Raw genomic sequence first — 27525 nt, 5'->3', positions numbered from 1 at the left:
ACCTTCCTTGGAGCTAAGGAGCTGAGCAGTCCTAAGTTCATATCTCAGTGTGGTCCTCAGCCAAACCTTTCACCCTGGCTGAGACTATTCACTTCCTTATCTGTAGGGATAATTTGAGAACCAGAACAGCAACTCTGTAAGACAGCTGTGAAGAGGTAGATCACCTGGCCCAGCTACTTGTCATCGTGAAAGTTTGGGGAAGTTCTTGTTTCAACGCCTCTGGTCTTCATTTCCTTCATGACTTATTTCTCACAGGATCAATAGAGTAGAGCTGGCACTTGGCAGATGCTTAATTAGTATTTGTCCTTCTTTACTTCCTTCAACTTGGCCCAAGAGGGAACTGAATAAGGCATGTGTTTGTTTCTTTAGAACCGAAAATCACATGGCCACTCCCTACCCCTATCCGAAAAGGGGGTCTCTGCAGATTAAGTTAGGATGCAGTCACACTTGGTTGGATGCCCCTGATTGAGAAACCTTACAGAGAAAAACCAGACCTGGAGCCACACAGAGAGGGAGGAGGACGTGCAGACACTCCCAGGACGTGAGCTAGAGAGGAAGGCTGGGGTCCAGCAGCACCCAGAAACTGGATCCTTTCCTACAGCCTTCAGAGGGGGCACAGGCCAGCCATACCATGCTACACTGTGACTTTTGACTTCGACCTCTGTAGAACCACAAAGGGTATGAATAAGGAATTAATGCTTTTTTTTTTTGGTCGGTCATGGGGCTTGAACTCTGGGCCTGGGCGCTGTCCCTACGCTCTTCAGCTCAAGGCAAGCGCTCCACCACTTAAGCCACAGCGCCACTTCTGTTTTTCTAGTGATTTATTGGAGATAAGAGTCTCATGGACTTTCCTGCCCAGGCTGGCTTTGAACCGAGATCCTCAGATCTCAGCCTCCTGAGTAGCTGGGATTACAGGCGTGAGCCATCAGCACCAGCTATGAATGATTATTCTAAACCATTCAGTTTATACTACAATTCATTATCTCAGACCTCAGAGAGAAACACACATCTTACTTCAAGCAGCCCTGCTTGTCCGTCTCTCTGCTCTAGGTAGAGAACTGATTGATTCTCGGCTTCTTAGGATCCCCTCCTCAGCAATTTTTTTCAGCAAAATGTCAGAGAGCAAAAACATTAGACTTTGAGGCCCTGTGGGGTTTCTGTCCCACTACTCTACTCTGCCTGCATGCAGCCACAGGTAAGACACATGGAATGACATAGCCCCAGGTCACCAGGCTGTCCCTGGGTGCTGCCCCCAGAGTGACACGTGTGCTGGCTCGTGGCTCGTCGCTGGCTCATCACACTTGATGACAATGAGTTCAGTAAGGACACAGGGTGACCCTTGTTCCATAAAGACGCAGCTGCCCTGGCTGAGGTAAGATCAGGAGAGTGTGCATGCCAGGACCATCCTCCACTTTGATTCATGAAAAGTTAGAGGCACTCACCATCCACACACGACCTCAGTCTCCAGAACTGTGGGGGAATGACACACATGCACCCTGCTTTTGCAGGCAAGACAAACTGAGCAAAGCCCTCCAAGCAACTGGAGGTGGAGGGCGGGGGGGGGGGGTGTCAAAGGCAGAGCTGAGCCCAAGGCAAGACAGCTCCTAAATTGCCAGGTCTGGTCACCCTTGAAATGGAAGCTAGAGTAGCCTCCTGGCCCTCAGCTGGGACCCAAAGACTCTGCTCTCCATGAACTTGGGGTTTCTCCCCCCACCCCGCCGCCATGGAGCAATCTCCCAAGGGAGTCATGAAAAATTGTGAGCTGCCTGGGCCAGGACAGGGCAGTTCACAGCTGCAGGAAGGAAGGGAAGGTTGATGGACAGTGGGATGGTGGTGTCTGGTGTTTTATGACAGCAGATGGACTGAGGCCAAGAGGCGGGAGGGATAGGAGCCTCGGGCCTTCTGGTAGCCCCGGAACCCTTGTGAGGAGAGCAGGGTAGTGCCAGGCTGTCCCCAGATGTGGATGAATACTCTGGAATGCCACCTGTCCACTGCCAGCACTGTGCCGCAGCCCATCTGGGGTCAGCTCATCTCTGCGCGGGGACCTGCCTCCCTGCATCCTGGCTCTGGACAAGGCAGCACCTGGGGCAAACCCCAGCGTGACCACCTGCTATTGGCAGATCTCAAACAAGTGATCTCGTGCCTCAGAGTCAAATTTCTCATCTTTAACATGGGGTGGGAACATCTCTCATGCCTGATGTGACACGCTATGGTGACTGGCATACAATAAACATTTAATAAGAATGCCAGCTCCTCCCACCCCACCTCACACAGTCCCCAAGCATTAGAATTCAACTAGCCCAGAGATGGGCTGTGACCCCCAAGACCAAATCCAGACCCCCTGTATGACTGAAATCTAAGAAAGGCTTTTCCATTTTTAAATCATTTGAATAAATTTGGTGATTTGAAAAATTACATGCAATTCACAGTCCAATGTCCACAAATCAAGTTATACTTTCTTTTTTTGCAGGGATAGTACTGGAGTTTGAACTCAGGTCTGGGAGCTTCAGAGGAAGGCTTCTACCACCTGAGCCATGCCCCTTCTACCACTCAAAACACGCCCCCGGCACGCAAGCCACGCCCCTGACCTCTTGGCCCCGCCCCTCCCCCACCTGCCGTGCACCTAGGTTTTGATGCCATAATACAGAGTTCTGGAATTGTGGCAGAGACCATGCAGCTGAGTTTACCTGCCAGGCCGCCACTGAGATCAGATGGGGGCTGGATGGCTCTTGGTGGCAGGGGACACTGAATGCGCACCTTCCGGTCTCCATCCACTAACTTGCCACGGCATTGTGTGCCCAGCCGCAACAACCAAAAATGTTTCTGGGCACTGGGAACAGAGGATCACACCCAGCTGAGACTTCTTCATTCTGAGCTAATCCTACTTATGTCCTTTAGAAGTAAGAAATAATGAACCTGGGGCAGGGGACAGTGTGAGTTGCCCAGCTGGATGGTGGCAGAGAGAAGACTGTTTTGAGGGTTTGACGTCTTATGTTTTGAGAACATCCTTGCTCCTACATGACTGGGCCTCCTGGATGAGCAGCAGCCCGAGGAGCCGGGGAGCCAAGCTTCAAGACTTGAGCTGAGTCAGCTGCTGAGCCCCGTGTGTGTTACAACCAAACAGCTATGTGGGGAACCTGTTCCACTGGAGGACCATGGAGAACCCTGACCTATGACACCCCTAAACACACCTTAACACCAGGCACCAGTGGCTCAGGCCTGTCAACCTCCTCAGGAGACTAAGATCTGAAGGACCCAGGTCTGAAGCTACCCCTGGCATATTCCATCTCCAAATAAGTAGCAAACACCAGACTGGAGGCATCGCTCAAGTGGTAGAGCAGCAGCTGAGCAAGCAAGCTGAGCAAGTGCAAGGTTCTCTGTTCAAATCCTGGTACTAACTTAAAAAAAACTCATACTTGTATTCTATCCTTAATAGGGAGAAAGTGACTGGGAAAGTGGCTCAGTGGTAGCACTTGCCTTGCATGCATGAGGCCCTGAGTTTGATTCCTCAGCACCACATAAGCAAAAAAGAAAAAAACTCATAAGTGGCGCTGTGGCTCAAGTGCTAGAGCGCTAGCCTTGAGCTGAAGAGCTGAGGGACAGCGCCCAGGCCAGAGTTCAGGCCTCACGACCGGATTCCAAAAAAAAAAAAAAAAAATAGGGAAGAAGTTCTGATGCCTGCTACATCTTGGAGGATATCATCCAAGTGAAAGAAAGAAGCTAGTCACAAGAGACAGACGCTGGCGTTCTGAGTACAGGGAAGTGCCCAGAGTGGTCCAGTTCATGGAGACAGGAGAGTAGAGGTTCCCAGGGACAAGGGGGAAGGAGTGGGCAGTTGATGGTTAATGGGGCCAGGCTTTCGGCAGTTCAGAGGAGGGATGGTGGTGGTGGTGGTGGCTACAGACAATGAGAGCCTGCTTCATACCACGTACCTGAACAAGCGGTATTCTCAGACCTCAACCCTCCACTCACAATGGACTCGAGCCCAATAAACTCATCTGAAGTTGAAAACAACCCAAGTGGCATATGCATTTCACACACATAACCTCCCTAATGTCACAGCTTAGCCACTGCAGAAGGGTGGTTTTTAGAGTATACCCAGGTAAGACCTTGGGATGCTGTGGTGGATAAAGAGCTCTTGCATCTCAAGAGGACATCACTAGCCCAGGAAAATAGCACAGGTAGAAAAATGGCAGAATTCAAAGCATGGTTTCTACTGGATTTCTACTGCCTTTGCACCATCTTGAAGCAAAAAGGAAAAAAATCTGAAAGTTTAATCATAAAGTCAAGGATAGTCTATACGCGTGAGACGTTGTGAAACTGGCACAAGAAAAAGTTCAGTAAAGTAAAATAATGAACACACATGAAATATGTTACTACACCATAAGCACACATAGTATCAAACCACCAATAATGATGACACTCTTGAGAAATTCACCCTCACCTGACGCATCTTTAGGTGAATACCACAGGGTACACTTTAAGTTAATTAGATGGCTAGGGTGGTACTAGGTGATGGAATATGCTCCACTGTTGGCCAAAACACTGCCATACAGCCCATGAATACAGACCAGTTACGAAGCATGTCCTTAAGTATTGTCTTTACGTAAAAGGAACAATGTGCAGAAAATACATAGCCTATTGAAACAAGTAACAGAAAACTACCCTGAAAGAGAAAATATTCCAGAAGTACTCTCACCCAGATTGTTTCCAAGGGAACACCTTTCGATGGTGGTATTTTGACTTCCTACATGCATACTTGTGTGTTGTCTCACCTCACTGCAATGTGCATGCATTACATTTTGTAATGTAAAAATACTTCTTATAAAAAGTCTAGAGGAAACTTGTTCTAAGGAGCTGGCCCCACAGAAACTGACAAGGATGGGTTCCCAGCTTGATGGAGAATGCTTGGAAAGTCTCTGATCACATCCCCCTGGGTGGGCTGTTCAGAACTGTAGCTCATTACCTGACAAAATGTTAATTTACTATTGCCATTAAGAGTCAATGATAGATCTGGTTGGAAAAGTGACCGAACAGAAGATAAAAGGGAAGGCTGCTGACATTGCCATGTGGAGAAAGGTCCCTTAATATCTTTCTGTGGTACTTCTGTGCGTTCAACTGTAGAAACTTAGGGAGAGGAAAACGAATCAACATTACAGGCTGCCTTTTAATTTACACCCGTGAAATAATTTTGACGATCGTTCATAAGTGTTTAACTAATGTTTATTCTGGAAATGTCACCAGCGCCTCTGAAATTTACTTTGATATTCTCTGAGTGTTACCTCTCTATTAATATGTGAATGTGGAAAGACTCGCTCTCAGTCTAACATCCTGACATCTTTTTTTGATGCGCTGAGACTTGGCATGGATTTGAGATTCATGATCATATTTAAGACAAAATTGAGCTTCAAAGAAAATCTATGGTGTTCTCTGTCTGCCCATGAACTATCATGCTACCTCTTCTCACCCCACTTCAACCCACACAAGGGGGATGCTCTCCTATGCTCAGCCCTGGGAGGTGTTCTTCACTCATTACCTACTATGAAAACAAGAATCTTTGGTAAGCACTGAATCAAACAACTCAATGATTAACATCTCTTCTGGTGAGACACATCAATGTATTGAGAAAGCACATTTCCTTCTCCTGCTTACATGGACAGACAGGACAGCAAGTGCACATCCACCTTGTCTGAGAAGACCTGCAGTGCTTTGCAATAAGGTATTAGAGCCAGGTGATGGTGCCTCACACCTTGTAACCTTAGCTACTCAGGAGGCTGAGATCTAAGGATCGGAGTTCGAAGCCAGCCCTCACAGGAAAGTATGTGAAACTTATCTCCAATTAACCACTGAAAAGCTGAATGTGGAGCTGTGGCTTAAGTGGTAGAGCACCCGCCTTAAGAGGGAAAAGCTATAGAATTGCACCAAGGCTCTGAGCTCATGACCCAGTATTAGCATGCACATGCACACGCACATGTGCACACACACATACACACACAGAGTAAGGTACACTAGGTACAGAGTTTTGTTTAATCCTGCCCAACCACTCAAGGCCCTGAGGAAGAATGATATTCATTAGCCAATGCCAAATGCTTTTCTGCTCAAAACCCATAACCTGTCTCAGTCTTCAGGAACAGTGTGACTATGGCATACTGAGCTTTTTACTTCGTCTGCCTTGGAACAGAGCAGACTGGAGAGAGCCAGTACAATATGGACAAGTGGTAACTGGCTCCTATGCACCAGAGCTTGTGGAGATGAGCTGAGGCCAGCAGCTAGCACCAATCCACCAGCCACGTGAGGCCGCCATCTTGGAAATGGATCCTTGAAGGTCCATGCAGCCTTCGGATGGAATGCAGCCCAACAGCATCCCAGGGACATCTTTCTGAGAGGCCTGGCCCAAGACTACTCCACTGTGCAACTCCAAAATCCCCCACTCACAGACACTGTGAGAGAAGAAATTTTCTTTGCTGTTGTGACTAAATCTTTTTTTTTAATTGAAAAGGTGATGAGCTGGGGGGGGGGTGTACAGTTACACAGGCAAGGCAATGAGTACATTTGCTTTTTAATCATTGTTACCCCATCCCTCTTTATCTCCCACTTACCCCTTCCTCCCCCCCTCCCCCCAAGTGACTAAATCAGTTGTCACCGGAGGAAGAACTCTTCTACCAACAACAGATATATTAACAGAGGTCTTATGTGACCTGCTAGCCAGGCATGGTGGCTCACAACTGTAATCAGAGCTTATGGGAGGCACAGATAGGGAGGAATTGGGTTTTTTGCCCAAGCAAAAAGTTAGTCAGAGTCCTCCTCCCCTCCCCCACCCCCCAACTCAATGACAAAAGCTGGACACAGCCGTTTCCACCTGTCATCTCAGCTAGATGGAAGGTTATAAAGTAAGAGGATCACAGTCCAGGCAACTCAAGGTAAGAAAATCAAGACCCTGACAAAAAATAACAAGCAAAAAGGGCTAAGAACATGACTCAAGTGATAGAGCCACTTTCCTAGCAAGCACAAGGCCCCAAGTTCAAGCCTAGTGCTAAAAATACGTGTATGTATGTGTGTAGGTATATATGTATATATGTATGTATGTGTGCACATATGTACTACCCGCTGGTGTCATGGGCATCTTAATATGCATAAATACACAGTGCTGTTCTCACGATGACAAAAATCTCCAGTGATCCATTTCTTAGAGCATGTCGCTGTCATTACACAACATGTGACTGTGGCCAATTGTTCTGCAGTAGGTAACACCTACAGATTTTTAAAGAGAAAGAAAACTCTACTGCTTCACACAGCAAACTGAAAATATTTTATGAATAAGTTTAAAAGGAGGAATCAATGAATTTGGGGGGGGAAGAAAGGTGTCAACAAAAATGAGATGGTAAGTAGACCTCCAGCCCCACATCCCAGTAAGGGAATGGCATTTTTTCATTCCCATGCTACGGGCACTAAGTTACTTGATTCAGATACTGAACTTGGGACATTGGCTTCCCATGCCTAGTCTTCCTACAGGGATGAGGAAGAGGTGTCAGTCAGGCACTGTGCCACCCACACAGCCCCTCTCAGCATCTGCCCTTGGCTAAAGCAGGCAGCCTCACCCGGACTCTCCCATGCCTTGGCCAGCACATCCCACTGCTAAGGACCGGCCAGTGAGGTGGTACAAAGTCCAGAGCCCTTTGTTCCACTTCAAACCAATGCCAGACAAGATCCTGTGCCCTGGAGGTCGGGTGAGAGCTTTAGACTGTAGCACACATCGCCCAGATTCTCCTGCACCAAGGCAACAGAACTACGTGATAAACTTATAATACACCAATCTCCTCAGTTCTGCTGCCAGGAAACAAGCTGTAACAATGTGACAAATGCAAGGAAGTCTACCATTCTTCCTTCTTCCTTCCTGTCCATTTATGCATTCATAATAATCATCAATGGTTATTAATATTAATACTACTAATAGTATTAATAATACTAATAAGCAATGGGTGGAGCCTGGTGTGAACAGGGAACTGATCCTAGCAAAATGAGTTCACTAGTGTCTACCTGTCCAGAAGCAGTTTTCTACGTTTCTCTTAGCTATGGTTCAAGAAATTTCATGAAGCTATCATTTCTAAAAGCTTTTTTTACGTTCTTGGTCATTTTCTCTTCAAGTTTTGTATCCCATCCTTATTTCTCTTCTCTTTCCTCTTTCTCTGGGATCTCACTGACAAATATATGAGACCCTATGTCTCAAGTGTGTTTTCTTTAGGCTTCCTCTGCCCCACACTGCTTCAGTATGGACATTTTCTCTGATTTATCCTCTAGTTCACCAACTTTCTCTTCAAGTGTATCTAATCTACAGTTAACTCCGTTTATTCAATTACTCCTTTCATTTGGAACTCTTGAGTTCAAGAAAGTCCATCTGATGTGTTTTTTGGTTCCACAGATCTGTGCTAAGATTTTGCATGCCATCACCACATATACCTTAATCGGAGTTATTTTTAAATTCCATGCCTTGCAAAGAAATACAAGAAATAAAAGTCAGAGACCGCTGATAAAAGTGACAACACCGATGCATTCTGACATCTTGCTGTGTGAAAGAAGCCAGACACAAAGTAAATACACCCTGTGAACCAAGTCCTCTGACATTCTGGAGCATGGAAAGTAATCTATTGTAGCAGAAGGAAGGCAGGGAATTTGAGGAGAACTATAGGGTGATGAAATGTTCTGCAGAGTTACCCAGGCATATACTCAGTATTAATACACCCAAGTGTATTCTTTTAATGGTGGCAACTTATTTTACCTCAATAGTATTAGACTTTTAAAAACCTAAATTAAGCCTAAATTAGTGCCTTTGAGGAGACAAGCTCCTAATTCTGGCAAATCCCAGAACATAAGAATTAAGAATAAATTAAATCATGATAAAGTAAAAGAAGATAAAGTCTATGTTTATTGACTCAATATGTGGATCATCTTGGGGGAGGGGGAGGGGTCTGGTTTTTTTCTACTGGTTTTCAGTCATGTGGTTTTGTCTCCTAATATGTCTGGTGATTTTTTTATTGAATTCCTAAAGTTGTGCATGAAAATTGGAGGAGATAATTTGAGCTTGGGGATGATGTCATTTTTCTCTAGAGAAGACTTAAATCGTGCTTCTGGGAGCAGCAAATCACATTAATCCAATGAGGTACCGTGTAGATTTGATACTGGGCTTCATCTCGTACAAGCACTGGTCTATCTCTAGCTTGCCCTCACTCCTCTAGTCCGCCCCTCAGCTTCCCGACTGGACACACTGGGATTTACCAGGGCCCCCCTTCTTCCTGGTAGGCCTTGAGAACCAATTTTTCTCTCCCTAAGCAACATGAGACATAAATTTCTGCTGAACTTCATAATCCCGAAGTCACCGTGTTGTAAGTGGCAAATATGTGAGGGAGACCAGCAGCGTTGAACCTGGGGCTCATGTGTTGGTACCTCTTCTTTCTATAATCAGAGCTACTGAAGTCCTTACTGTCTTGGTAGCTTGCTAATGTCTTCAAACAGGTTTTAAAAAAATACTGTGTGGGGAAAAAAAATACAGTGTACAGCTGTTGTGGCTCTTCTTGGCAGGAAGGCTGGCTTGGAGCTCAGTACCACTCACCATGGATGGAAGGGGGAGTCTCTTCAGGACCCCATGGAGACACAGATCCAGAGCCAAGCTCTCCCTTCGAGGGCCTCAGAAGGGACTGGTGACAAGGACTTCAATGCTGTTGGCTATGGCTGCCTTGTGCAATGGTTCTCCCCAGTGACGTTTCCTGTGGGCTCATCCTCAGAAAAGAGCCAACCCCCAGTTTAAAAAACATTACTGGTATCGCACCTATATATAATAGGAACATCTCAAGCGATGCTAATTCATCATCTCACTGGAGTCTCACTGTTGATCTATTTAAGAAATATATTGAGGCTATCATTAACATATGAAATTCATTAAGTGTACAATTCCATGATTTTTTTCAATACTGAAGGGTCTTATACTTGCTAGACAGATGCTCTAGCACTTTAGACGTGCCCCCAGTCCTTTCTTGATTTGGTCATTTTTTCAGGTAAGGTCTCACATTTTTGTCCACACTGGCCTCAGATCACAATCCCTCCTACCGAGGGCCTCCTGCACCTGGGATCATAGGCACACGCTAGCATGCCCAGCTTGTTTGTTGAGATGGAGACTCTCTAATGTTTTCCTCAGACTGGCCTCAAACCACTGTCTTCTCCATTTCTGCTTCCAAAGTAGCTTAGATTACAAGTATTAGCCACCATGTCAAGCCTAATTCCATGAACTTCTAGTAAAAATTTACAGAATTTTGATCATAGTCATAATGCAATTTTTAGAACATTCTCACCAAAAATATACTTGGCATAAAACTGTTCTGAGCCCAAGCCCCAGGCAACCACTCATCTACCCTGTCTCTCTATATTTGTAATTTCTGGATAGCTGATACAAATGAAAGCGCTGAGTCTGTGATCTTTTCTGACTGTCTTCTTTCATTTGTCATCGCTGATCTATAATGGAAGTATTATTATCCTCACTGTACAGATGAGAAAATTGGGGATTGGAGAGGTTAAGAGACTTGGCCCAACATTAATCTGTTGGTCAATGGAAAGGATACCAAGTTTTGAGATGACACCTGAAGGCTTCTCTTCTCCATGAAACTGCATTCTGCCCCTATCCCCAGAGCCATCTCCATGGGCTGCTAGCTCCTAGGTGGTGACCCATCGCCACACACAATCAGGGTCTCTTAGACTCCAGGAACCACCTCTATGGAAGGACTATGGTGAACTATGCATTTAATTGATTGGTATTTACTTATTATTTAATGAATTGACATTCACATTATTTGATATTTGTTAGAGTTGAACAAAGGAAAACAAAAAGGAGGTTAAACCAAAAAAAGTGGATAAAGGACAGAACTGTAGCCTGGGCGACCGTTCACAGATCAGTCACTGGGGAGCCTACCCAAACTCAGGCTCTAGTGATCAAGTATTTGTGTCTGTCGACTAGGTTTCCTCTAAGCTTTTAGGTCAGTAGCCGAGTCCAGAGGGTAGGCTCATTTTTTCATGCTTAGGACTATTTTTTTTTATGATTTGGACTTAAATCCAAATTTGAAAAAGATCCAGCCTACATACCCCACTGACCCTTCTACATATATTTGCATAGATAGCAGGAAATACATAAATACGTAGACTAGGGCAGTGGGAAGATTCTGAGTGTTTACAAACTAAACCTCTGCTTCCAGGGAGTTTTGTGTCAGAGTTTGGAGGCCATAATGAACAGAGGTTAAGAGCAAAGGATTCTGGGCTTACAAAGAAACTCCATCACTTACTAGCTGTGTGCCCTCAGGTAGGTTTGGTTACTTAACCTGTCTGGGCTATAAGCATCTCAGCTATAACAGGAGGATAAAGATAGCATCTTCCTCACAGGGTCAGAGAAGGATTTAAAGAATAAAAGTAGGCAAGGAGGCTGGTCCATAGCAAAGTATCCACATACAATACCTCTGAATGACACAGGCCTGCCTGTTTCTTTGTCCACGCGTTTGTATTGATGGCATCTTCCCAGATCAAGTTCTGTACTATGTTCATGAAAGAGAGAATGTGGATGAAGAACACACATGGGGGAAGAAGGGGCTCAATATTATATTTGAAACTTCCTGTAGGTCTAAAATGATTTCAAAATAATCACTGTGTAACTCAAGGGAGCTACTGGACTCTTTGAGCCTCTTGTTCCTCTTCATTTTGTAATGTAGATTTGATCATTTATCCCAGTATATAACACATGGTAGATGGTCAATGGACACTTGGGTTAGTGATTGAATTAAATAATTCACATTTATTTACCCATGATGTCCGTATTCTAAAAGAACATCCGGCTGTTATATTCATGCATTAGAGACAGAAGGTTAGAGCTTGTTGTGTTTTGCAGGTCCTGGAACTTGAGCTCAGAGCCTGGACACTGTTCCTGAGCTTTTGTGCTCAAGGCTAGCTAGCACTCTACTATTTGAGCCACAGCTCCACTTTCAGCTTTCTGGTACTTCATTGGAGACAAGAGTCTCATGGACTTTCCTACCCAAGTTGGCTTCAACCCTGATCCTCAGGTCTCAGCCTCTTGAGTAGTTAGGATTACAGGCATAAGCCATCAGCACCGGGGGGAGAATATGTGTGTGTGTGGAGAGAGAGAGAGAGAGAGAGAGAGAGAGAGAGAGAGAGAGAGAGAGAGAGAGAGTGTGTGTGTGTGTGTGTGTGTGGAAGAGCTGGTGGACTAAGGCAGATGTGCAGAGTGAATCTGGAGCACACAGAGCCTGGTGGGCCCTGCTGTCTGTTGTCTTCTGTCGGGGCTTAGGGCCATGGAGAGCCATGGATGGACGATGGGAAGGACTGAGTCACCGACTGCCCTTCTGTAAACATCCCAGTCTACTAAGTAGGGTGGGATTGGTTAGGAGGGTATAGTGTGGTTAGAGAGTGGTAGAGCTAGCCAGGAAGTGAAATTGGCAAAAACTGAGGACAGAAAGTTTTCTGGGTGGGTGTGGCCAAAGAATGGATATGGCATTTGGGCTCCAATGAGGCTACCTGTGGGTGGTATTGATGAGTAGACACTATGTGGGACCAGTTTTCTGGGAGAAGCAAACACCCTACAGAGAAAGGAGGATGGCGTGGCTTGCTATGGCTTTCCACTCACCAAAGACTACTGGGGCCTTTGAGGTCAGCCGGCTCTGTGAGAAGTGAAAATGCGGCCCAGGCTGCCAGGGACTGGCTGCAGACACAAGTGTTTGTTGACTGAATAAGCGAACGGCTAAACCAGAAGCTTCAAACCTCTATGGTGGCTGACCTTCTGTAACTACTTCTGTATTTGGGAAAAATAGTCTTAGACTCTTATTTTATGGTCCAAAACCAACTTTATGAGTCTTCCTTATGATGATTATCAATCTAGGTCTTTTATTCTCTGTCAGATGAAAAGAAAAAGAAAAAGAAAACCTTGACTTTTATCTACATTTGTCATGCTTAATTATTTGCTTCATTTATATTCCAATATGCTAAATATTATGATAATCTTTAGTCGGTTTCCTTTTCAAGCTAAGTGCTCCTTAACAACACGAATCCTGAAAAAGGCCCAATGTTCATGTTAAGTTACTTGTGGGCAAGATGGGGATAATTATCAGTATTTATCAAATGCGATAATATGCAAAGGAGCATATTCTTAAACCAGAGGCAATATACAAGATTGGAGCTGTTACTCTCATTCATCGAACAAAATTTCTAAGCTAAAAGAAAAAAAAAATCTCTCCAAAGATTTCTACTTATTTTTGGAGAAGAAACAGCTACCCAGTATCTACCCACAAATTAAAAAAAAAAAAACTAGTGAAGGCAAGAGTGTTTATCACACACTTGTAATCCCAGATACCTGGCTAGTAAAGAAGGCTCTGTGCAGGAGGCTAGCCTGGTTACAGTCCAAGATTGAGGGAGCCCATTGACCAAGGCCCCTGGGGAGGGTGGCAAATCTTGGTAGGAGTACATGGTAGAACAAGCCACTCACCATACAAGGCAGGAAACCAAAAAAAAAAAAAAAAACTTCAATGACCCAAAGACCTCCTACTTGGCTCAGCCTCCTAAAGTTCTCCCATATCCCAAAAGCAAGAACCCTAGAGACCACGCTGCTAAGACAGGGAACTCGGAGAAATGCATAGGACAGGAATACTGAGACAGCATTACATTAATCAAGAAGCAATAGTTCCAATATGATTAAAACCAAGTGCACACAGAAAGACACAACCAATCTAAAAGCTTACAGGAGTCAGAATTCTAATACACAGAACATATCATCTGTTTTTTGTTGTTGTTGTTGTTGTTGTTACTGTTTGTCAGTCTTGGGGCCTGAACTCTGGGCCTGGGTGCTGTCCCTCAGCTCTTCAGCTCTTTAGCAAGCACTCTACCACTTGAGCCACAGTGCCACTTCTGGCTTTTTCTACTTACGTGGTGCTGAGGAATCAAACCCAGGGCCTCATGAATGCAAGGCAAGCACTCTACTACTGAGCCACCTTCCCAGCCCATTTTTCTTTAGAATTAATGAAATATTAGAAAAGAAATGGAGTACAGAAAAAATCACCACCAAATAATGATGCCAAGACTTGAAAGACAGAGGGCTCAAGAGATAAACAGTTACAAAAGGCAAAGCCTGTGAGACTTGTGAATCAATACCAGAAAACAGAGGTTATCTACCACAAACCACAAACCACAAACGGGTGGGCTGGGGTGTCCCCTGAGCCTCTCCCAGCCTGGACCAAGCACCTTTCCCAACATCTCCCTTCTTTCCCCCTCTAGTCTTGAGTTTAAGTCTTTGTCATTTTGCTGTGGTGGTAAGAGGAAAATCTTTCCTTTTTGGATGGGGAAACTGAGTCTCAGAGTGGCTGGCTGAGTGACCTGACACGGCGTAGTGAGGGATGGCAAAGCCACACCTGGGGTTTGGAGTGCACCCAACACTCACGTTATCTCAGGCCCATTGACTGGTGGGGAGGGGGGGTAGGGGGGGGGAGCTCCACATGGAGAAGCTGCTGACTGGTTTATGATCCCAGTTAGAAAATGGGTGTCAGGGGAGGCAAAGGAAAGTGGCTTAGCCTAGAGCCAGCGCCCTCACCCTCAGCATGGAGTCGGAGGGAGCAGGCAGTACAGACCAGCACACTGTGACTAATTTGAGGCATACCCCTTCCTCTGCTGAGAGCCCCCACAGACTGTGCTGAGTGCTGGCTCCCTAGTGGGCATTTGGGGAGCAGCAATTAACTCTTTATAGTCACCTGGGGGACCCTGTGAGAGGCGATCCCTGGCACCAACTGACTAATGGGCAATTTCACAGCTGAGGGGAGCTCTGTCACTACCCTCTCCTGCCCCCCAGAGGCACCCAGTTTACTCCCCAGCCAATTACACAGCCACCCCCAAAGCTTGGCTCATTAGCCTGGTGATGGTATAGCTCAAACTGAAGACTTGCCCCTTATAGATGCTCAATTTCCCAAGGCTGCTGCAACTCAGAACTCTAAGGCAGGCGGCTTTAAGCACCAGGAATTACTCTTTCATTGTTTAGGGACGGGGGGCTGTGTGTACTCCTCGCTTCCAACAGCTTCTGTGTGTCCCAATTCCCATCTTCCCCTAGAATGCATCACACTGGGCTAAATGCCCACCTTGCTCATCTTAACTTCGCTCATTATATCCACAAGGGTCCGATGTCCAAAGAAGGTCACACTTGGAGGCGATGTGGGTGAGGATTCCACACATCACAACATGCACCTGGCAGGTGGCAATGGTTGCTAGGGAAGAGAAGAGGAAGAGGAGCTCAGGGGAGTTCACACCTGAGCCTCCCTGAGGCCCAAGATGATCCAATCACACTCCAATTCTGGAAACCCCCAGATCTGGGTTCTTCCCTTTACCAACCCCACATCTCATCCAGCTAGACCCCACTCTGTTGATCCTCGGCTGACCCCTCTCCACCCCTCAAGTCCTTGTGCAAAACACAGGCTACTCATGGCAGCCTCCCCCAAAATCCTGCTAGGGTCTGTACCCTTGTTTCTGGATACCATTGCCACCAAAGTGCCCTGAACAGCTGGTGGCTGCCACAGTAGCTACTTTGTGTCTGCCTCCCCAGCCATCTGGACAGGGGATACGGGTGAAGATTTCGAATGTCTGGTCATCCCAGTCACCCTGGTACCCACCAAAGGAAGCAATTTCGATGGGATGGGCAGGCAAAGGAATGAGTCTTGAATCCATGAGTTGACTGGAGAAAAGGCCTTTGCTCCTGACTAGCTCCAATTACATATGGAGAAGCGGCCGGTGGCATGGGCCTTATGCAACACTATCCCATCTGAACGCTTCCTCCCTCTGCTGACCCCCCGCCCCCCCCCCCGAAGAGCCACCTAACTTCCTAGTACCCTGCTGTCCTCAATCACAAAAAGAGAAAATCAGTTGCTACCTCCTCTTTGGTGGCTTACAAAGACCATCTGACCCTGACATCTGACCCAACTCTGTGTCTTACTGAGGTTAGGTGGCTCTTTCTAATTGATCAATGACATGTTAGTCTGATGGATAATGAGTAAGCAATGAAGAGCCTTGGATTTTCCATTTATGACCTTCAAAAAATGTTTAAGAAGGACACTAAACAAAAAAAAATTCTTAATTGAGTTTCAGAGACATTTGGGAACCACTGCTATTGGGAGACAGTACCAGGGAAGGGACACCAGACTTCTCTGCTTCATATAGCTCACTTTTACCTGCTTATTCATATCTTGGGGTCTTGTCGGGATAGGGGGCTTGTGTATAAGCTTTTCTTTTTTCTTTTTCTTTTTTTTTTTGTCTGTCATGGGGCTTGAACTCTGGGCCTGGGCACTGTCCCTGCACTCTACCACTTGAGCCACAGTAACACTTCTGGTTTTCTGGTGGTTTATTGGAGATAAGAGTCTCACGGACTTTCCTGCCCAGGCTGGCTTTGAACCAAGATCCTCAGATCTCAGCCTCCTGAGTAGCTAGGATTACAGGAGTGAGCCAGTGGCACCCAGTCAATAAGCTTCTTTTTGAAGAGAGGTTTTGTTGTGAAGTAATGCAAGAAAGTTTTAAAACTCCAAACCAGAAAAATGGTTCCTGCTAAGATGGTTTGAAATACGGCTTTGTCCACTCTGAAACTCATGGTGAAATGTGATTGGTGCTGAGCAGGTTTGGGGGTGGGACATAGGGGGAGGCTGTCGGGTCATGATGCTGGGTCATGAGTGACTGCTGCCTTTCTGGAGGCAACGGGTTACAGTGGGATTCAGTCCCTTTCTCTCTTTCATGTGCACCCGCTCCTTCTGCCTTCACCATGAGTCTGTAGGCCCTCAATGGTCTCCAAAACAGCGGAGGAAATGCTTTCCTGTATGCGTTACCCAGTCTCTGGTATCCTGTGATAGTCCTGTTGAACAAGTGAATACATGACCCCTGAATGGGGCTGGCCGATGGCTTGGGCCCTCTGGACAGATGTCAAAGTTTCCCACTGGGCTCTGTTCTTAGAGTTTAATCTGTCTGCCACCTCCAGCAGGAGGCACAGTTGCATCTGTGGTTCACACCCACCTACCACCCACCTCCTTCACCCCTGCCCATTTGGGTTCAGGGAGCTGGGCAGGTGTCTGGATGGCAGCTTGGCTGAAGATGAAGCGAGGTAATCGGTTCATTCATGAGCAGCAGCATCACCAGGAACCATAACCCCAGCAGGGCTGATGCACCTGTGAGTCATGTAGGCTCACACTGCAGCCATTTCTCAGGCTTGGATAATGGTGAATTGAAGTAAGACATAGCACTGACACTGAAGTCAGAAGTGTTTGGAAAATCTTGTGGGAGTTTACCTGCTGTTGCTCGTCATTGCTAATGAACATGCCCCGGCTACTCCAGCTGAGGCTTGACTTGGCTATACACTGGAACCCTCCAGGGAGGTTCCAGAGGCACCATCCTAGACCCAGGTGCCCCCCCAGGGGTACCGATGCCACTGAGCTGGGGTATAACCTGGACATTTCTCCCATGAGAGAACAGACAATGACTCACGTCTGTTCAGCACCCCTCTTGGGGTCATTAATAGCACATGGTGGCCCTTGGGTAATGCAGTTCAGGGGGTTCAGTGAGGATCACAAGCTTTCAGGGGCTCCTGCTACTGCTGATAGCCTGGAACACTGTATCTAATTTAAATCATGGAGGCGATCATGGAAAGAATGAGCCAGAAAGTCACAAGTAGCTGCTTCAGGGACACAGGACCCGAAAGGAGGGCGTGGGAGACGGAAACCACTGCTTGCCTTGCGGGACGGACCTCTGCTAACATTTGCAGAGCAGCTTTTCTGGAAATGTAGCCAGCAGTCAGTACGTGTTAGAGACCTGAATTTGTGAGGGGAGCAGAGGAGCTGAGTTTCTAAAAGGGAGCCACGGGGCTAGGCAATGTGCTGCTTCTGGGGTTTGCTGCATGGGTCCCGCCACTGTGGCTCTGGGGATCAAAGTACTCCCACCCTCCCTCCCCCCCCTCCCCCAGGGATGTCGAGTATGATTCCCCTGTGAGTTGACACCATGGAGCCAAGCCTGACCCAAACTGCTCAAAAGTTCTCCCAATTCTGGAGCTAGCTACAATACATAGTTTTGGCAGCAAATTCTCTCCCAGCCACACGCTCCGCTCCTCCACTCCCTCTTCTGGGGGTAATGAACCTTGATCTCAAGCCTCATTAAACCCCATTATATAATCAGCCCCATCCCGAGAGTCCCCTCATAACCCTCCCAGTGTGGGCTGTGATTTAGCTCTGTCTCTATCGACGCCCGCCCCCCTTCCCACCCGCTGCCCACAAAGCAGTCGATGGTCAACTCCCCTTGCCTCATCTCTGGGACCAAGAACAGACACACCGAGAGGGAGAGGGGCCTTGCACCGCACCCTCCATGCCCTTCCCTGAAGGACATTTCCTAAGACACACAGGGTCCCAGACGCCACTCCAGCTGGTGCTTCCACGACCACGTTAGGGAGCAGCGCATCCATCAGTCACTTGTTTTCCCTCAGTGGTGCTGCCCTGGAGGCAGCTCACAAAGAAAGACCCAGAACCCCCGCAGGTGGCAACAGTGCCCAGCCATCCCTCATCTTCAAGACGGCCAGAAGGAAGAAGTCCCTTTTGGGCCACTCTGTACTCACAGGCGCCCACAGGGACAGCTACCACCTGGGACCACCGATGCCCTGACTATTAACAGCAGAGCTGAGGGAGCGTGGGGGCCACTTCCTAGGGAAGCACAGTCTCTAACCCAGAGGCACCTTCCCAGCCAGGCTGCTGCCCATGACCAGCCCCCACCCAGGAGAGAAAACGCCAACCAGAAAAGTCCCTCGCTGAACCATGAGGGGGCGGGGGAGGGGGCGGTAACCTCGCAGCCCCGTGCTGAAGATGACAGAACTGTGGCACAGAGGCTGTCAATGCTAGGTCTTCCTATGAAGTACCAGGGGACATAATGTCAGCTACCATCTATTAAACACTTACTGTATACAAGCCCTGTGCCGACAGAGCTCAACCCATAAGGGCTATGCTGACCCGCCACGAGGAGCCTGAGGTTCAGAGAGGCTCCTAGCTCTCTCAAGGACAGACACACAGCACCAAAGTACAGAGCTAAGGATAACAACCCAGCCTTCCCTCCTTCACCCCTCTGGGGCCCACATTCCCAGCTGTGACACCAACCTTCCCCTACTGCCACCACACACCTGGTCTGACAGCATCCCCCCCGCCCCCCCCCCCCGCCCCCGTTCCTACTCACCCAGGCACTCAGAGTGCTGCCTCTGGTTTCTGTGACTGTGATTTCTCTTGACAAACTGATCAGTTGGCTTTCGGCTGTTGACTGTGTGTCCCAAGTGCTATTTTAGTTCCTACTTAGTTCCTACAAGGCAAGGCCTGCAGACTACAGGCCTATAGATAAGCCAGTCTCTGTATCTGTACCTTGCTGACATGGAGTCTTCCTTCCAGACCCTCAACGGGTCCCTGCAGTCCCCACCAAACACACACCTGCACACAGAACCCCAGTTCACCCCTTTGCCTTCATAGCTTTCATCAAGTTGTCAAAGGGACCCCTGACTTACCAGGGGAAAACTTCAGAGCCCTTAGGCTTAGTAATAAAACCTCGCCCTTCAGGAAAGGTGACTGTTCTTTTTACTTCTCGCTGTGCATTTGAGACACCTTGGCTATCAAATGAGGACTAATGATTATACTGGTCAGCTTTCAGTAAGAAAGAAATAGATTCATATCCCAGCTTAGCTGCTGTGCAACTTAGAGCAAGTTCCCTGGTCCCGAGCCTCAGTTTCCCCAGTTTGCAAAAATAATAACAAGAACTAAATGTGGTCCCCCAAGGTAAGCAAGTAGCAGGTCCTAATAAGGCCCGCGACCATTTCTTATGTATGAACGACACAACATGACACAGGAGCAGTCAAGCGCTCAATTCACAGCAATCAGCCAATCAGAGTTGCTACTTTGCTGGAGGAGCCAATGGGTGTCACCACAGGACTCCCCTGGGCCCCCCCCACATCTGTGTCCCACAGCTAAACCAGCCTCTGAGCAGAGAAGACCACAAGCTTTCTGAAACAATCAGTCCTGATTGCCAGAAACTTCCTTTTCTATTCTGAGTCATAACCACCCTGTCCCCAGCAGAAATGTGTAAGAACAGAGTCTGAAACTACCCCAGGCCACCATCAGCCCAGTTTGAACCTGACTCCATCTCTGAGCAGTAGAGGCCACATAGGTTGGCCAGAGCAAAGCAAAATACAACATTCCCGGTGCCTTAACCCACGGTGGCCAAGAAGATTCTGGAACCAAGCAGCTGAAGAACGGTAGGGAGGAGAGAGGAGGGCTGACATGCCTGTGGAGATCCTTGTCATATCTACCTGCCCGCAAAGAGCAGGGGCCAGGCGCACGATGTCAGCAGCCGAGAGCTGAGGACACCCCCTCCAAGCCACCCAAAGGGGCGGGCTTGGCATGGTGGAGAGGGCGAGGGGGAAAGCAGGTGATGCACAAGAAAAATGTCTGCACCATGGCAGCCGGCATGGAAGACAGCGCAGCCTGGGAGAGACGGGGCAGGCGCAGGCGAAGGGAGACTTACTTGCAGAGCAGTTGGCCTCGGAGTGCACGGGCGGGGTGGAGGGCAGGAAGGGCGCGTGCCCCACAAAGAAGGAGCGCAGGGAGCGGTCGGACAGCAGCGGGGAGCGCGGCTGCGCTGGAATGTTCTCGCAGCTGCCCACGCCGCCGCTGTGGATCTTGAGGTTGAAGGGTTTGCTCTTTTTCTTGGCTCTGGAAAAAGGAGACAGAAAAGGAGCTAGAGCCGTATTATGCATTGAATTAACCCCGGCCTTGGGTCTCCACAGGGGGAAGGGGGAGAGAGAAAAAGGAGTTCCCAGGGGGAAAATGAGAAAAGATACAGTTTTGGGGGACAGGATGGAGGCGGTTTTGTCCCCAGGTCCTCTTGGATCCTCTGAAGAGCCCATTTCTGCTGTGAAGACCCAGGAAGACATAATAGGCCATTCTTTTCCTCTTAGCTCCCTGCGAAAGTTCTAAAAAATGAAGGTCAAGTTCAGCTCCCAAATCCAACCCTGGACATCCTGGGGTCCTAGGGCTGCAGGCACTCGGCCCTCTACCATGCTGTCCTCTGGTGGACTGGTAACATCCAGGAGACCTGGGTCCAGGTGGCATCACCCCATGCCAGGTTCCCTGCAACCGACTGTATAAAAACTACCAACCTGGGAGGGAGGGAGGGCAAAGGAGGGCACAAATGTTCCAAATCCTTTGTGTCCATGTGTGAGAATGGACCAGTGATGCTGGCATAGACAAGGGTAGGGAGGGGGACGAAGAAGAGTCACGGGGGGGGGGGGGGCGGTAGGGGAGGGGGTGTGAGTCTGGTCAAGATACATTGTATGTGCCTATGGACATATTAAAATGAACCCCCCTTGTACCCCCCCAAAACACATACCACACACACACACACACACACACACACACACACACACACACACACACACACACACACACACACACACACACACACACACATACACACACACACACACACCTTCCTGACACCTTTCAGGAGATGTAAACAGATCAAACCTCCAGTGGGATGCCAATAACCCTTGGTGGAAACTTCTGCTTGTTGGGGTTTCTGCTACAGAGCCCCTTACCCTGAGCCCACCTGTGAGTCTGTCTGGTTCTCATCTGAGGCCCTACCAAGTACTGGGCTGGTGCTCCTTTTAGGAGTACTGAAGGCAGGAAGCTCCCAGCACCCTGGGCTGGATCACTGGGGGTTGGGGGAGGAGCGGGGGCATGAGTACTGCAGGGGTAGAGAGACAGTCATCAAAAAGAGACCCTGGAAGCCAGGCATCGTGGCTCATACCTGTAATCCCAGATTCTCAGAAGGCTGAAATCTGAGGCTCACAGTACAAAGCTAGCCAGGGCAGGAAAATCTGTGAGACTGATCTGCAGTTAACCACCAAAAAGCTGGAAATGGAAAAGTGACTCAAGTGGTAGAGCATCAGCCTCGAATGAAAAAGTTCAGGGACAGTTCTTGGGCCCTGTATTCACGCCTTAGTACCAGAGTGGGTGCGTGGGTGCGTGGGTGCGCACACACACACACACACACACACACACACACACAGGGACCCTGGGGTACCTTGCCCTTCCCTCTGGCTCGCCCCTCATAGCACTCCTGGGTGGGGTGGGGTGGAGGTGGGTGGTGAATGACCAGATTTCAGGGACAGATACTTGCGGTTTAGTTTCCCCCTCTCTGGGGATCAGTTAAGTTTTCAATTCACCTCATCTCTCTCACCACGGGGGAGAAGATGGAATAAAAATCATCTCTGAATCACTGCAAAGTATCCACGTTTATTGTAATTCTATGCTGAGAATTCGCTGTTTATTAACTCCAGATAGAATCTACTGCTAAAGCAAAATGGGAATGTCAGTGCCCTTGAGCCCTGCTTTTTATTTGGGGGTGGGGTCTCTTTAAGGCCCAAAGATGATGCAGTGACCCGTGTGCACCTGGTCCTAGGGAGTGACTCACCTCCCACGGGAACTTCAGCATTTGTGGGAAGATTTCTAAATGAAAGAAGAGAAAGAAGAACCCAACCCTGGAACCTCACAACTCATGGCCATGGGCTCTGCGTCCCTCCTCCCCAAGGGAAAGGGAAGAAGGGAGCCATGGCTCAGTCTTGCACCTGTGCCCAGCCGGGCACTGGTCCTGCCCACCCAAGGGAAGACCATTTGGCTCCTGCTGCAGAGAAGATCACCTTCTGCTCATGTTAACCACTGCAGGCTGCCTGCCTGGTTCATCTCCATTTGTCTGAGATGACCCAGCCCCTCTGTACCTCCTGCAGGCAGCCATCCTGGAATCCAGTCACTCTGAGCAAGGTTTGGAAGTGCTCTCCCCCCCTACACACACACACCCTTCTCCTGGCCAAGGACAGCCATCCTTCTCAGTTCTCCATCAATATGGCTGCCATTTCCTATTTTTTCAAAAAATGTCACCTCCCCATCAGATGGGGGCGGGGGAGTGCCTTGAGAGCAATGGCTGTGTTCCATTTATCTTTATATCCTAGGCAGCCAGCACAGAGTCTGGTACACAGTAGGTGCTCATGACATTCTTCTTCTTAAAGGCCTGTCCTGGATGAAGACTCTGGCACGAATCATACTCATTGTCTTTCTGTTTGATGAATGGGAAGGAGCTACAGGGCTAGTTTGCACACGTGTCCCTGTCCCCAGGAGCTGGTTTAAGAGTTCCTGGCTTCAAAATGTATCCAAGGTTCCTCTCAGAGCCCTTCCTGGTCCCCTCCCCGGAGTGACCTGGGAATCCCGGTTATCTTAGATCCACGCCTCCCCCAAGCTGGCTGCCTGGGCCTCCATTCTGCTGATGATCCCTGCAGGGGTCCCACAGCAAGGACCTGCTGTGACTGCAGCTGCTGGTGGTTTCTCAGCCTAGGGCTGGGGAAGTCAGGAGGAGTGGAAAAGGCTATTTCCTTCCCCACAAAGCTACAAAAATGAAGGCTCAGAGAAGCTCCAGGCCCTGCTGGTTCACACCTGTAACTGCAGCTACTCAGGAGGCAGAGATAGGAGGATCTCAGTAAAGAGGCCAGCAGGGGAGGAGGCGAGTAGAGGAAGGTAAGAGTAAGAACTTACCAAAATAACTAAAACAAAGGGGCTGGAGGTGTGGCTCTAGTGATAGAGCGCCCGCCTAGCAAGCGGGAGGCCTTGAGTTCAAACCTCACCATCTCCCTTCCAAAGAAAAAAGAATGAGTCAGCCAATCTATGCTGAGAGCTGGCTAGCAGCATGAATTTCTCTGGGAGTCTTACTGACTGGGCAAGGGGCAAGCCTTCTGGGGGAGCTGAAAACACCTCTGTCTCAGCTGGTCACCTGCTGCACGGACAGACGTAAAAACTCACCAAGCCAGCTGTAAAAATTAAACCCTCCTGCACATCAGCTCCGGTTTCCAACAAGGTTTTTATAACAACAACAAGAAGAAGAAGATGAGTAACCCAATTTAAAAAAATGAAAAAGGGCTTTTTATAGACATTTCTCCCCAGAAGCCACCAAGCTGACCCCCTTCAGGGAAAGGCACATGGGAATCACGTGACATTGGCCTTCCAACCCACCAGAGGCCACGGGCAAAACCCAAGCTGGAGATAACCAGTGTTGGCAAGGAAGAGGGAAGTTCTTCGCTGCTGGAGGGAGAGGAAAGGGGGAGGTCCACTTTATAGATGAGGACACAGAAGTCCAGAGAGGCAAGATGGCCCACAGGTGTAAACGCCAAACACACCCCCAAACCAGGGCACTTCAGCAGTGGCCTGTGTCAGCCCCTTCTGGGGACAATGAGAACATGAGAGCCAGCCCTCATCGTCACAGGCCAGCACCAAGCTGTGCCAAGCTCAACACCAGTGTGAGCAACTACAAACCTGAGCTCCACAGTGAGAGTCACCAGCTGACTTGAACCCCGAGGCAGGTGAGAGGGAGGGGCGCCAGCTCCGGGTCTTCTGGAAGGTGACCCATGAGTTTGCACCTGGCCACACTCCCCAAGTTCTTCTAGACCAGCCATGGGTGAACAATGAGCCAAAGCCAGGCCCGAGTCAGCCCTGAGCCTTGCTCATTTTTGTATACAAAGCTTCCTTGGAGCCCCACTGCACCCTGTCATACTGTCTGGGCTGACTGTCTGGGCAGGAGGTTCCTTGTGACCGAGGCTGGATGACCTCCAAGGCTACAGTACTGACTAGCTAGCCCTTCACCCAAGAGTCCAATCACTTCTGCACCAGGACACCTGCCCTCCAAGGTTAAAAATAGAAAGAAAAGGAAGAGAAGAGAAGAGCCCTTAAGGGTGCCAGGGTCCGCATGGGGTTTGTTTTTCCTAGAGTGTGAAATGTCTCTCAAATTTTTAATGCCTTTAGAATAAACATAGTCAACAAGCATGGTGATGCACACCTTTAATTCCAGCCTTCAGGAGGCTGAGGCAGGAGGATCGTGAGTTTGAGGTCAACCTGGCTTACACAGTGAGACCCTGTTCCAAAGTAATAAAAGATGAGGGTGGGAGCAGACCTGGGTGTCCTCAAAGCCAGTTGGTTCCCACCCATGTCAATCATTCCACTGTGGGTGCTGCTTACATACATTCTGCTCACAGGCATCCGTCCCTGGACCTACAGGAAGTGCACCAGGCTGTCAACAAGCAGGTTAACTGGGAAGAATCCATCTTCCACTTGCACCTGGGTATCTTGCCACAGGCAAGATCATTTGGGAATGATCCAGAAGCCCAAGCACAGCCCCCTGCCCCCCACCCTCCACCATGATCCAGGCTCTTCCAGACAAAGCAGGGGCCGGGGCTCAGCCTTCCAGGCCAGATTGGATTGGTGTGGGTGTCCTGGCCTGCTGATTTCCTGCCTCTCTGTGATTAGCCACTAATCTTATTTTTTTCCCTTTGTTCCCCAACCCGTAAATCAGTTACAGACCAAATATTTACACAGCCTATCATTTCCGACTGAAGGAGGTCTCCTGACAGCCCTCATTATTAGGAAGGATGACTGATCTGGGACAGAGACTTCACTGACACGTGGCTGGGTGCTTTCGTTTAAGTTTGCTTCCTCTATGGCCTGAAGATCATTTCCAAGATGAATTGGCATAGAGCTGTTCTCAATGTCTCCCTGGGGCTGGGGGGGGAGGGGAACCCAGGCAGTCTCCCGTCACCCCAATGTACAATGCTCAATGTACAATGCCCCCTCTTCCTCTTGGCCTCACCCTTGGCCAGACAATGGATTCACATTATCTGACTCAAACACAATTCCCTAGAACCAGAAATTTATATATACACATATAGAAAAAGACAGCCAAGTACAGACCCAGGGGAAAACAAACATCTTTACTGGTCCCCTTTGACTGCTTTCTCTTCTTTAAGATGAGGTTTGACATCTTGAGATGAGGAAGCAGAGGGTCAAAGAGGTTAGGAAATTTGTCCTAGTTCACAAAGCACAGAAGAGACAAAAGCAGCCTTTGAACCTGGTTCTGTCCGACACCAACCATCTTAGTCCTAAAGTATACCACAGCCTTGGTAAGATGAGGATTTGCTTAGAAGCTGACGAGGAAGAGGTTTTGGTTATGGGAATCCTGAACACCCCAAGGTGCCTTGAAGATAGCACCCAAATGTAGCCTTGGTGATCACCCGCTCACGTGAGAACGGAACAGCTTCCCCTGTAGGAGGTCAGCAGAAGTATTTAGCTCCAGGAAAACAAGCACCCGCCTCTGGGGAAAGGTACGCTGCGAGTGCGTATTTTGGGCCGTGCCTAAGCAGGTGTGCATTTCAATCTGATGGCTCCGTGGCTTCTGTGAAGCCCAGAGGCAGGCAGCAGCCTGCACCGCAGAGCCTGTGCTGCCAGCTAGACTCCCAGCGGAGGCGGCCCACCTCAGCCATTCTCGACTTCTTGCTTGTAAATTGCAGGGTTCAAGCTGCATTATGGAAAAAGCTCATCTATCTCCCACTTGCTGAGTTGGCTGAGCAGGCCTCACGGCCGTGACCATGAGCAGGTCAGAAACTGCACCGAGTCCACCTTCTGATTTACGCAGGGAATCTCCTCTCCCCACTCCTACTCTACCCCTCACTTCAGTGGGGGAAAGTGAGTCACTGGGAGCTGCACAGAAGCCACGGACCAGCCTCCATCCACCGAGATGATCCCCACCCCACTCCCGTGGAACTATTCTAGTAACTCAGACCATTTTTCCCACCATGACTCCAGGAAGAAAGTCAGAAACATTTTCCTCTGCATTTCAAGAATTATGATTTGAAAACAGTGGGGTTGTTTTCCCCCATGCAAGGCCTCCAATATCCTTTTGTGTGTACATATGTGTGCTAATACTGGTACCTGCGCTCAGGGCCTGGGTGCTGTCCCTTAACTTTTTCATTCAAAGCTGACACCCTACCACTTGAGCCACAGCTCCACTTCCAGCTTTTTGGTAGTTCACTGGAGAAAAGAGTTTCACCAACTTTCCTGCTTAGACTGGTTTCAAATCACGATCCTCAGATCCCAGCCTCCTGAGTAGCTAGGATTACAGGTGTGAGCCACCCAGGCAGTTACTTTGGGAAGCTCAGTTTAATGAGCAGTGAGTTCTCCAAAGTGCCTGTCTGGTCCTTCCTGCTACACTCAAGAGTCCCCGGAATTGCCAGATCCTGGGGATGGAAAGCGGGACCAACAGCTGTCACACGAGCACACACACACGAAACATCTGAGGTCAGACAGAAAGAATGATGCATACATTAATGAAGATGGGAGAGTGGGGGGAAAGCAAGTCCACTCTTTATTATGCATGCAGATCCTTTGTGAGGAAAGGAATGTGTTGGGGGGGGAGGAAAGAGAGGGAAAAAAGGAAGGAAGGGAGAAAGATGGATGGAAGGAGGGAGGGAGGAAGATGGAAGGCAGTGTCTCAGTAGCACTTCATTTATAAAAGCAAGCTGTGGGCCATACTTTGTCCAGAATTGACCCTGGTGCCCTGAGAGCTCCAGGACCA

The 27525-nt window shown here is 48.5% G+C and overlaps 1 protein-coding gene across 4 annotated transcripts in view; it reads right to left on the bottom strand.

Moving 5' to 3' along the window:
• Positions 1–27525, bottom strand: part of LOC138837702 (kinase suppressor of Ras 2) — a 200459-nt gene that overhangs the window by 89499 nt on the left and 83435 nt on the right. For all 4 annotated transcript variants that reach the window (XM_070036646.1, XM_070036644.1, XM_070036645.1 and 1 more), the window contains exon 5: positions 20602–20789. In XM_070036646.1, coding sequence (XP_069892747.1) covers positions 20602–20789 — 188 coding nt within the window. The remainder of the gene's footprint in view (positions 1–20601; positions 20790–27525) is intronic.

This window comes from Dipodomys merriami, unplaced genomic scaffold (genome assembly GCF_024711535.1).
Source record: "Dipodomys merriami isolate MVZ:Mamm:240054 unplaced genomic scaffold, mDipMer1.0.p SCAF_274, whole genome shotgun sequence".
In the NCBI taxonomy this organism is placed as follows: Eukaryota; Metazoa; Chordata; class Mammalia; order Rodentia; family Heteromyidae; genus Dipodomys; species Dipodomys merriami.
The sequence above is the reverse complement of the archived record's forward strand: the minus strand, read 5'-3'. Positions and strand labels throughout refer to the sequence as shown.